This window comes from Cricetulus griseus, chromosome 7 (assembly GCF_003668045.3).
Source record: "Cricetulus griseus strain 17A/GY chromosome 7, alternate assembly CriGri-PICRH-1.0, whole genome shotgun sequence".
Lineage (NCBI taxonomy): Eukaryota > Metazoa > Chordata > Mammalia > Rodentia > Cricetidae > Cricetulus > Cricetulus griseus.
Window position 1 is genome coordinate 35,096,718 of NC_048600.1, and position 12,648 is coordinate 35,109,365.

At 45.9% G+C, this 12,648-nt stretch overlaps 1 protein-coding gene across 4 annotated transcripts in view; it reads right to left on the bottom strand.

The window, feature by feature from the left end:
• The window catches only part of Snx29 (sorting nexin 29), a 402,905-nt gene that overhangs the window by 109,469 nt on the left and 280,788 nt on the right, over positions 1 to 12,648 (bottom strand). For all 4 annotated transcript variants that reach the window (XM_027424771.2, XM_027424770.2, XM_035447582.1 and 1 more), the window contains one exon: positions 7,252 to 7,368. In XM_027424771.2, the coding sequence (XP_027280572.1) occupies positions 7,252 to 7,368 (117 nt within the window). The remainder of the gene's footprint in view (positions 1 to 7,251; positions 7,369 to 12,648) is intronic.

Here is a 12,648-nt window from a genome sequence, read left to right on the forward strand (position 1 = left end):
ACACCCTCATCACTGGAACCCCCTATACCCTCTTCACTGGGACCCCACATACCCGAATCAATGGGGCCCCCACACACACCCTGTTCACTGGGACCCCCCCCATACACACACACCAGCACTGGAGCCCTGGAAAGAGAGTGCACATGTGCCCATACATACACACCACACACACACACACACCAGAAATTGCAGAGTAGAAGAGGAAGGATGCACGGATTTGCTGTTAAATAGCAATTACTACTGTACCACGGAGCCTTGTAAAGGTTCATTAAGCAAGAGACAATGAAGAGGAGGAGGAGAAGAATGGAACAGGGATGATGTACAGGGGACTCACACAGAGGAGACAGATAAGTGGCAGAGCCAAGGAGAGGTGAACACAATGAAGGCAACACAGAGAAAGTGAAAGAAGGCAGAGAGACTAGAGAGATGGCAACAAAGGATAAGAAGGACAGACATGGGGAAGGGGAGGAGAGAGGTGTGGATAGAGAGGGGAGGAGAGAGAAGCACACAAACCTAGAAGCAACAAAGAGAATGGAGGGGGAGGGAGAGGAGCAGAAGGGAAGGAGGAGGGGGAACAGCAGAATGACCTCAATGAACTTGCCAGGCCAGGTTAAAGGGGCCCAAGGGCCTAGGTGATGGGTGTTTAGACAAAGACCTCAGGCAGGCTGCAAAGACACCAGGCCAGGAGGGCCAGGGAATGAATGTTCACCCTGTCTTACCATAGTGACTTGGGGTCACACCTGTGGCCAGGCCCTGCTCTTGAGGCACAGTGACCTCTGATGAGCCTGGGAGGGGATGTATCAGGAACAGGCACTATGAGAAACTGTCAAAGCTTTCCCATTGCCTTTCTCAGAAAACAGTTCTGAGTCCCTTCCTAGAAGCTCTGTCCCTGGAGAAGGAACTTCTGGGAATGCTGTGTGTGGTCAGGCCTGTGGGGAGCACTTCTGGGAGGTCCTGTGCTGCCTTTTGTCTAATTTCCACGTTTGTTCTGTCACACAGTCCTCCTCACACATAGGAAATACTGTTCTCCTTTTAGGAAAGTCTGTCTTCTCTAGGTTGATGCTTCCAAAGGGCCCTTTCCAACTCCAAGACAAAGGGATCAGTACGATCAAAAAAATAACAAATGTTAAAAAAAATTTAAAGTAAAAACTAAATAAGCAACCACAACAAGAACAACAACAAAAATTTTGAGTGCACAACAGCAGAGAAAGGAAGGGCTCAGCAGACAGACAGTGGGACCTCTGAGAGGCTCATCACAGAGGACACTGCTCATCAGAGGCATGAGCTGAAGTGTGTGGACTGAAGGGGTGAGGTGGAGCCACATGATGCCTGGGATTAAAGGGTCATGGGTTTGTACCTGATGCCCTGATCAGGGAGGAGAAGCTCGACAGAGAGACATGCATGCTTCCCTTCTGCCATCTGACACTATCATCTTTTTGCTGCTCACAAATGAGTGTGTTTAGCAGGCACATGAGAGGCAGAGCTGAGGCTGATCTCTGAAGAAAAGATTTGAATTCTAAGGAATAGGGATAAGGAACCCTGAACAGCCTGGGATGAACAGGTAGGAGCTTAGATCCCACAAAACTCCAGAGACTTACCCTTTCAAAAGTGGGGTATCTTTAATCGACAACTTTCCTGAAACCAGACTTGAATAAGAAACTGTCACCACAATGTAAAACAGAGTCAACAAAACAACCTATAGCCTAGGTTCCCTTCCTCCACAGCATGCTTGCCTCACAGTTAGATCACATGTGTTCTGGCTATAAATAAGATGGTCATGGGTGAAAGGGAGTGTATTGGTTCATCTTAACTGTCAACCTGGCATAAGCTAGAATCACTTGGGCAGACAGCCCTCCTCGCTGTACCCCATTCCTGCTTCTTTCCTGGCCAGGTCCAGCCTGCTGGCCATGTTTGGTCTACTACATTTTCTAGATGCCTCTGGCTATCTTCTCTCTCATATCTACAATAAAAACCTTCCCTCTTAATTACTACAGAGGGGCCACATCATCAGTTTATACAGACACAAACCAGCATTTAAGGAGTCCTCTCACTGTGACTTTAATGCATCTCCACATCTTGGCATCTTAGAGTTGTATTTGTCTCAATTTATTACTCAAACTAGGAGCTGTTCTCCCAGGATGTAATCAAATCACACCAAAGATAAAAGGGAAATCTTCATTATACATTCACATCTTATACGGCAGGGAAAAAATGAAGAGAGTCCTAAATATACCCCCCCCCTTTCAAAAGGGGTTGGGAGAGTGTGCTGGCTAGTCTGCATCAACTTGATACATGCTATAGTCTCCTGAGAAGAGGAAACCTCAAATTGAGAAAATATCTCTATAAGATCAGGCTGTAGGCAAGGCTGTGTGGCATTTTCATAATTAGTGATTGACAGTGGATGGACCCACTCACTGTGTGTGTGGCCACTCCTGGAATGGTGGTCCTAGATTCTATAAGAAAGCAGGCCAAGCAAGCCATGAGGTTTTAAAGCTAGGTAAATCAGTAAGCAGCACCCCTTCATGGCCTCTGCATCAACTCTGCCACCAGGTTCTTGACTTTGCTTTCTTCAATGGACTATGACTTGAAATATGTGAGCCAAATCTGCCCTTTCCTCCCCATAGTGTTTTGATCATAGTGTTTCATCATAGCAATAGTAACCCTAAGACAGAAATGAAGGAAACAATTCACCCACAAACGCCAAACCCCTTCCCCTTCAAATGAGTAACCTAGCTTTAAAATGTATAATATTGTCAATGACACCCATGGGAGGGATCTGTGTCACAGATCTTGTCTTTTGCTTAACTATCACTTGGTCTTTGTGGCCATCTGCTTTGTCAAGATGCAGCAAAGATGACCAACTTAGACATTCCCAGAGCACCTACCATGTGGTGAGCATGGTATCTAGGAAGAGGGCCTGTACCATGTTTCCAGTTAGCAGAAGAGGAAATGGGCTCCAAGTGCAGCAGAGTTCTGAAGCACTCAAAGTCTGAACCCCTGGAGGGATCCCATTGAGGTGACAGGGTGACAAGAGACTGAGAGGACGAATTCACACTGAGACAGAAACACCTCTTTCCTTCTATGACTGCCTTGTGCTCTGGGGAGGTGACAAGGGCAGTCCCAAGGCAACAGTGACAAGGTCAAGAGTCCACCTCAACACTTTCCTCTGCCACAGTTTAACAGCCACTTCCTCCCACCAGACTTAAGGATCCTAAGTACCATTTTGGCCTTTGCTACCCTTTTAGGTAATGACAATCACAGCTGCCCTGGACAGCACTCAAGTCTGAGCGAAAAGCACAGCAGGGTCAGATACATAGGCTAGTCTGTCACAGGGGCCCAGGAAGAATCTGGGCATTGCCACTTCCCAACAGTGACATTCACTCATTCATTTAATGAGCTCACCCACATTCACAAAGTACCTACACTTTGAGTGATCAATCAGTGATGAATTCACGGAGTCCTGTTAGGATCAGAGAGAGAGACACAGAAATACACTGAAGGGAAATCTGCCTGCACCTGGGCATCTGGAAAGTTCCCTTAGGGTGGAGTCTGAGGCCCAGGTGGCCTTCTAGTCAGATGTGACAGTAGAAGCAAGGGCTCAGGTATGAGGAGGGCCTTCAGAAAGCATGACAGAAATGCAGTGGACCCAAAACCTTTGCATGGAGGTGATATATCTGTAAAAAAGGATGACTTTCCTAGGGCACACTCAACAGGATACAGGAGTCTACTGTACCCTGGCCTCTTATAGGGTACTAGCCCCTACAGTTTTCCAGAAGCATCCTGCAGCAGGTAGAGGAAGGCCTTCTCAGCACCCTATAAGCCTGCATGACAAGAGTTCTGGGCCTGCCTAAGTAACCAGCTGCCAAATGGGCCTTTTTATCTGGATGCAGGATTCCACAAGGATGCCCTTCTACCACTGTTGCAGAAGCAAAAAGAAGAAACTTCAAAACCCTTCAGCAGGACTCTGGGCAGCTAGACTCTGAAACCACCTGCCCCACAGAGTGTAGGTCTGTTCTTAAATAGATCAGCGTGTAAAGCCAGATGAAAACATCTGTAAGGTGCTTTGTTACACAGGGAGAAGTAACACATTGACCAATGTGCAGCAGATGACCAGTTGCTAAAATGAGCAAGTGTGTGCAGGGGGCTTGGAAAGGTAAATCAGCTGGCAAATTTTCCTGCTCATGGGCCAGAAAATGAGGGTGCTGGGAGAGGGAAGGTCTAGAGATCTTCTTTTCTCTACTTCTTAATACCCACCTGTATTCCTCTTAAACTACCATTGCTGTGTGTGTGTGTGTGTGTGTGTGTGTGTGTGTGTGTGTGTGTGTGTGTGTGTGTACAAAATGCATGTTCATGTGCCTGAGTATGGAGATAAGAAGTCAATGTCAGGGATTTTCCTCCATTTGCATTTATTTAAACCTGGAACTTATGGACTGGGCAGTGAGTTCCAGGGACCCACCGGTCTCTGAGTCCCCAGAACTAGATTCCATGCACAAGCTTCTGCATCAGCTTTTTATGTGGCTGTAGAGATCTGAACCCAGGTCCTCTGCTTACATATCAAGCACTTTACTGACTGAGCAATCTCCTAATCCTTTAACTGCCTGAGATTGTAAATGTTATGATTTGGCTGTGAAACAGCCTCCCAGGCTTGTGTGTGGAAGCATTTGGTCATTGGCTATTTGGGCAGACTGTGAAACTAGATGGAGTCTCACAGGAGGAAGGAGGTCACTGGGTGGGGGTGGGAGCTCGGTGTTTATAGCCTCATTATCCATGCCATGTAACCAGACATCTCAAACTCACCCTACAGAGCCACAAACCTCTCCTGTGCCACCATAATGGACCATATCCTGTGAATCTGTGAGCACCGATAAATCTTTCCTCCTTTTGTTGATTCATCCAAGTTTTATTTTAGATTTATTTTAATTTATATGAATGTTTTGCATAAATGTATGTATGTGCACTATGTGCATGTATGGTGCCCTCAAAGGTCAAAAAGCATCAGACTCCCTGGAACTGGAGCTACAGAGGTTTGAAAATTACTGTGTGGATGTGGGGAACAAAAATCTCATAACCACAAGTGCTCATTACCACTGAGCAACCTCCCTAGCCCAGTCAGGTATTTTAACAAAGTGACGAGGAAAGAAACCCTCATTGTAAAATAAGATTTTTTTTCAAGAGTCCAAAAAGGTTGGCATTTTTAACTGATAAATAAAACCCAGTCTCTAAAACAATACTTAGCCCTGCCACTTCTAACTGAGGGACAATGGGTAAGCCACTTCACTTCTGCTGTATGAGAGTCACAACTGGTGACAGTCGGTCAGGTGGGGATGAAACAAGACACACACACACACACACACACACACACACACACACACACACACACACACACAAACGGCAGCACATCACACGTGGACAGAGAGCACCACTCTGTTATTGCCACTGCTCAGATTAGCAGTTCACAATTTGTACAGGAGGCTTCACAATAAGAATAAGGGCTTCCCCCTCCACAGTGAGAACGAGGCACCGATGCTGCTCTCGGTAAAAAGCATCCACAGCAACAGTGGGCACCTACTATTATTTTAGCCTTTATGCTGACACTACCAAGGTTCAAACTGAGCCTATGCTAAAATGGGCCACTGCTTACTTCCTGTCTACCTGTGTCCCCTCTCCAGCCAGCCCTGCAAGTCTGGAATACTCAGAGCTAGACACAGAAACAGGAGTATTCACAGGAGACAGACATCTGGACTCATGGGGCTACAAAGGTATCAAGAGGAAGAGCCACTGACCTGATGGAGACACATTGTAACTGACCTAGGGGATAATACCATATGGCCACTCCCATCACTGAAAAGAGAAAACAGTTTGTGGGACTGCTGACAGGAAACAGTCCAACCAGAGCTATGCCATCAGTGAAATGACACTGATCCAAATGCCAGCTTAAGGAAAATGAAAACAGGAGAAGCATGTCAAACAGCTCTACCCAGAGATGCCATCAAGGAACTCGAGGGTAAAAATCCAAGACAGAAACCTAGTATTATTCATAAACTAACCACAGGGGAAAGAAAGACAAGGGAGGACCCAACAGACAAAAAAGTAAGAGAAAAATCAAACTTTCAAAGAAAGCATAGTGGATGGTGAAGACTGACGAAAGAAGCAAGGGTTAATGATTTCAGATGGAGAGGATGGTCAATCTCCAGAGACAAATTGCCAGGATGGCTACACAATACATGAAGGTACATGATTGAAATGTCTTCCTAAAATAGTTGGAATAATTTAGGTGTATCTATCTTACCATCATTTTTAAATTATGAGAAAGAAACCTAAGTGACAATCAATGGATTACAACATCTGGGCCTCATGTATATCACAAATTTTAAGAGTCTAATTAAAATTGAGATATTTGGACATTTGAACACTGATGTTTGCTGCAGTAAAGGATTTAGTAGATGTAAGGAGTAAAAAGGGCATAGCATTTACTTTTTTATTTTCGGACATATACAGTAATGTCCAGAGATTAAATACTACTTTATATTTTACTCCAATATACAGAAGGAAGAAACAGGAAATGTTAAGTTGAAACAGAACTGGCTATGGCTGGTGAAAGCTGAACCTGGCAACAGTTACTTGAGAGTGCACACTATTTACCTGCACATCCTTGGAACTTGGAGTTTTGCAGAGAAAGTTTTTAAAGTGAAGATGAAGTTATAATGTGCATGGATGGAAGGACCAGCATCCAAATTCCTATAGCACCACAGTTCGCAGTGGCATGATGCAGAAACAAGGTAAATATCTAAAGGACACAACTGATCACACGTGTTTCAACAGATACAGAATGACTGAGCCAAGGAAATGGCCCAAATCAGCAATTCTCAACCAGGGGTGTCTAGGGGAGACGAATTACTACCCTCTATAGAATGAAAAGCACGAATTCCAGAATTCACAGGTCAGCCCCATAACAAACAATTACACGACCAAAAATGTCAACAGAGTAAGTGAAAAGCCCTATAACTCAGCCTATATAGGATGCCCCTCAAACCAAACTACTGGACAAAAACAAGCAAAAATAAGCAATGAAAAGATCCGTACCAGCAGACCACATGGGTACAAGTTAAGACACAAAACCGATCCTGGCACCTGACTGGACTGACCCAGCAGTGAGACTTCAGGTAACAGAGGCCTGCCTGATCCCCATAGCAAGGGTGGGCAGAGGCAGATAGCAAGGCTGGGACCTGCTTGCTGTTGGGGAACACTTACAGGGCCTCGGAGGTCGATCAGCTCCTGCCTCATCTGGGACACCAGGGCTTCCTTGGCCACCAGAGCCCGATGTAGACGCTCATTGAATTCAATCAGCTCTCCATGCATCTCAGCCACCTGAAAAAGACAAGCAGGACACTGTAAGGCTCAGTCATAGCCCTTGTCCATGCTGAGCCCTGATTCTCTGCAGCCTCCTTCCTATAGCAAGACACCAGCTGGACACCAGCATGGTGTACCCAGTAGCATGCAACCCTTCCAAGAGTTGGGTGAGTCTTGACAGTTTATGGTCAGAAGATGACAGTGTTGTGTACCATTTCCAAACCTTAACAACACTTTTTTACCAAGAGTTGGTTTGTTTTGTAGTCTGAGTTATGACTGTTAAGAAAGTTTGAAGAAAAATAAAAGTTCTTGCTGGAACTGGAGGTATAGCTCAGTGGTAGAGTGACTGCCTATTACCCATGAAACCCTAGGTTCAATACTTAGCAATGCAAAAATTAATAATTATGATGATGTCCCAGCTAGTGGTCCATTGGGAATAAATGCCATTCCATTCAGTGAGTCCTTGGTTTCAGGTAACACACACCTCAGCTGCACCACTGCTTCAGTCACCGTTGACTCCACATCAGAAAATATCTTTCCCATGCTCTCTGTGGGCTTCATGACAAAAGCTCTGAGAGGTGGGTATATTGATCCCACCTTCCAGAAAGCAAATGCAGCACTCAGGAGCTTCAAGGACTTGTTCTAGGCCATGCATGTTGTGGGAATTCGGTCTGATAGCCAACTGTATGGGGCAGTTCTCTGGAGAAACATTACCCAAGGGGAGGGTCACAAGCTCTCTTCGACAGTGTAAGAGCCGGCAGAGCCATGGCTTGGAGTTTCCCCATCACCCCTCGGGAAGGAGGTTATAGCGCCAGCAGCAGAGAGCTAGTACCCCAGCAGGAATGGCAGAGCAGGTGGTGACATGACTCGGATTCCTCATTCTGCCTTGTAATTGTGAATAGATTTTGATATTAATAAATGGTAACACAATCCCCAGACGTCCCTCCTGATGTGAAGGTGATGGATGGCAGATCAGAGCCCTGGCTGGGTGCTAGGGTCCTGCACCTATACCAGCCCCTCATGCAGCTGGTCAAAATGCTGTCGCTGAACCTTGCAGGAAGACCTGCAGCCTCACTCGGCCTGGCCACTGCCTCCTAACAGAATCCTCCCATACCCTGGACTACACAGCATTTACTACATTCTGGGATACATACAATAACACCAGGCTATTTGTCCCAAGTACTTAACATGACATATAAAAAATACTGCCAGAGTGCCACCAGAGGGAGGGGTAAAGGCAGAAGCTTCTGTCAGGTGTGGGAGGCCAGTTACCTGAGTCTCACCTCAAGAAGCAAAAAAGAGCCCCCTCTTTCTCACAAAGACAAAATATACAGAAGGAAACACACCAGTGTACTGAAATCCAAGGAGGGTTTCTTCCCATTCTTTCTGCTTTCCTTACGTAAGCTTCTTAGTAGTGAGCATCTTCCACTCATCAAAAAGGAACGCATTCTTTAACTAGACTCTTTAAGGATTTGAAATGCCAAGAAACACATGACCATGCAGTCAGTGAGCCTTCCCAGGCTTTATCTTTCTTCTTCCTGAGTGATCCATGATGGAGTTAATTTTCAGTATGTATGTATGTGTATCTATTGACTCTTTGACAATTCTGCACATAGAACATAGAACACACTCTGTTCAGCTGATGCTTCTATCTGCTTGCTCCATGGATCCCTTTTTTATGGTGTCCTATGTCCCTAACATGCCAGCCTCACCAAGGACATAAAGCACGACGTACAAAAGGTGCCTTAAGAACAAATCTGTTAAGGACGTGGGGCTTTGAATCTTTTAGCATCTCTTGGCTTGCAGGAGTCAAAGATCAATTTTCCCCACTTATTCATCACTAAAACTTATGTTGATCTCAAATTCAACAAACACATACAGCATTACCAATTACACCTGGAGATCCTCCACATGAAAGTCATGTGACCTTCCAGACTATCCTTGAGTCAAGCAGGAAGTTCACAGCTGCTGGTTGGCTGCTGATGGACCTGATAATGTGCTCCCACAAAATGCAGGCTTCAAACAGGTGCCACTGTCATTTCCTATTGTGGAGCAGAGTTCTGTGGGTTTTGTTGGGCTTAGCTATAGGAGTCAGAGTGCCACAACAATTTTCCATAAATTCTTAGAGCATCAAACCACCCAGGGCTCCAGGGTGTTCACAGAGATGTCAAAACCCTGATTCCCTTTTGCAGTCACAATTGTGATTGACTATCTGACAAAGTTTACCAATGGAACCACAGAGACAACACTTGACTGGAATAATTTCACCAGTGCTCCGGTGAACGAAGGCCATGAAGTCACCATGTTCTGGAATTGTGGCTGGGGGACAGCACCAATGGAACTACCAGACTGGGGTTAAGAGAACAGATGCCCTCCAACCTAAGTCCCTCAAGCTGACAAGGTGTCCTCATAGTCACATCACATATTCTCACCTGCTGCTTGATACCCTCAATGTCCAGCCCCAGGATAAAATCCACATACTCTCTCCCTACTCCATCTCTCACTCTTGGTCCTTGGTAACATCACTGGCCCTGACAGTCTTCTCTGCCCATAGCCATGCTGAGCTGTAGGAAGTCATCCTACAGAGAGAGAGAGGCCTATGCACCTGAGGCCAGTCATCACAAAACAATGGAGATGCAGACTGTCACCTAACTGGGCCACAGTTCAGATGTGAGGTGATGCTAGGTCACAAAATGGCAACAGGTTTGAGGCAGGGTAAACGTCCAGTAAGTGAGACCCTTCTGCATGACAGGTCAAGAGACTTGGAGGAGGGGTCAAAGAAGGCCTGGAGAAGTCAAATGGGAAAATTCCACAGAAGGAAATGGAACAGCACTCTGGAGGCTCACTATTCCTCAAAGCAAGACTGCCATATTGTTAACCACCTGCTGGCATGATGGTCAGTGCTGAGGTAGGATGGCAGGAGGGACACATAATCGTTTCCTTTGATGTTTGGCCAGATAAATCAAGACAAGAGCTTCCTGGAAGATGTTACTTTCAGAGTTTCAGCAAGCTGAGTGTTTCCTTCAAGCTGAGCATCGAGGACAATGATCTTCAAATACAATGGGGCTACAAGGGAGCTTTTAAATCTGTGAGGATCCCAGAGTTACCACGATTGCCTACCAAATCACAAAGTATTATAAATGCATAAAAAGAAAAGCCTCTGGCATTTCCTTTCATACTAGAATGTTCTCTGTCTCATCACATTCAAGTAAATCATGCCTTGCCCTCCTCCTTCAGGTAACAAAAGAGACTTCCTGGTTAAGAACAAGACAAGCCCCAAATTTCAGTAGCAACTGAAACTCTTCTAGTTACAACCAAAACATGTGCTCTGATGCCTTGGGATCTGTCAATGACATAGATCTTTCACCTGCTGCCCGTGGGCCTGTCTGCAGTGACTGTTAGGAGAACTCTTGAGTTCTCCATGAAGAGTGCACGGTACCTGCCTAGTTAAAAACCCAGCCAGTGCCAGCTGCCCTATATTAGCCAATTGCACAGCCTCTTAGAGGCTTTAGGAATCCAGTGCCCTTTCCTACAAGGTGGGTAGCTAAGCCACTGCATGGTGATAGGCCTGTGTCAGAGTCAGACCACACAAAGTAGAGACTTAAACCCACATCTTGGTGGCCTTAGCAGTGATCTGTGCCCAAACATTTGAATTGTAGTAGGAAGCTAACCCCCTTTGTGGTAAGGAAGGGAGGTTTTTCTTGCATGGTAAAGACTAGTAGCCCATGACCCAGCTGATCATAGTTACCTGGTAAGTTCCATTCTGAGAAATGTAGATTTATGACCCATGAACTCTCAATTGAAATGGGAGGACCTAGCATGAGCTACACAGTTTATCTGACAGGGGCCTCTGAGGCACAGGTGTCAATAACTGTCACTACTCTGTTTGAACTGCTGCCACCAGGTCCCCAATATTAACCCTCATGCATCATGATGCAGCCAAACAAGGAATCCACAAGCCAGCCTTATGAAAAGGTGACAAGCAGCCTCTCTTGTCAGCCCAAAGGACACCAGTTCCAGCCAGTTAGCAAAGTACAAGGATCCAGAAACAATATTACAACAGCAGTTAATTCTGTCACCTTCCTCATGGTTTCTGAAAAAAAAAAGATCAAAAGAAAAACAGCAAAAACAACCTGGAGCTACAGCCCTGTGCTGAGCTCAGGACCTCAAGAGAACTCCATACAGCCACATGGGTCTACAGTAAGCACAGGACCATCTTTCCAGACTGCTGGACAGCCTACAGCACAGCAGATTCCAATTCCACAGTCTCAACATAGAGCCATCTGGCCCCTCCCTAGCTGTGACCTTGGGCAGATTACTTTCTCCTCATTGGTGTCAGTTTCTCATCTGCAAAACAGGGTAAATAACAACACAAATTTGAGAAGGCCCAAAAGGAGTTAATCAGTTAATGTTCCAGAAAGCTACACTAGGGGTGGGGATGAGGAGTTATTTCATAACTGCTGTTGCTATTGCTACCATCAGACCGATGTCCAGCAGTGTTAGCCAGCAGTACCCTGGTTCTGTAGGACCAATGCCCTCAATCTTTCTTAGTTCTGCTCCTCTTGTCCACCCATTGCCAGATGATTTTCAACCTGAACAAGCACTATAGCACCCTCTGACCAAATGATGCATGGTGCTTAAACAGAGCCTGAAGTTTGCTCAATATGCATTGGTGGAGTCTTTAGAATTTAATCTTTAGAATGAGCTAAATGCCATGAATGGGCCTGTCAGTTGCTGAGTGGATGAGTCAGTTAAAGGACAGCATGGTGCTGGACCTGGCTGAGACAGATGCCCAGGGAGCATTTGCAATTGATGGCAGCCCTGCCTTCTCCCCTGTCCTCCCCCTGAGCCATCTGACCCTCAGGCTGGAAAAGGCTGGGGAGGAGGTGAGGCCCTGCAGAGTTGCCAACCATCCCAGGATCCTCAGAAATCAATAGCTGTTCTTTGTGAGCAAGCCTAAAACAGCTGGCAGGGCTTTCGAAAGGAGAGTCCAGACAAGGCTTTTAAAGTAATTCTTGACACATTTTCACAGAACTGGCTGAATGCAATGTTTATGCTTGTAATGGATTCTAATTACCACCACTGTGTGGAGCCAGGTAAACTATAGCTGAATTAACAGAAGGGTGCTCCTTTCCCCTCCATTGGCCCTCCCATAACTGCTCCAGTAAGAATACACTTTGCAAGGGCTTAGGGTCATCAGAAGCAATCACAAGTAAGGCCCATGTGGCTGGGCTACCTCTGTGCTCTATAACAGGGCTGTGAACAGACTAGGAGGCACACTGTCTAATGACATATGTG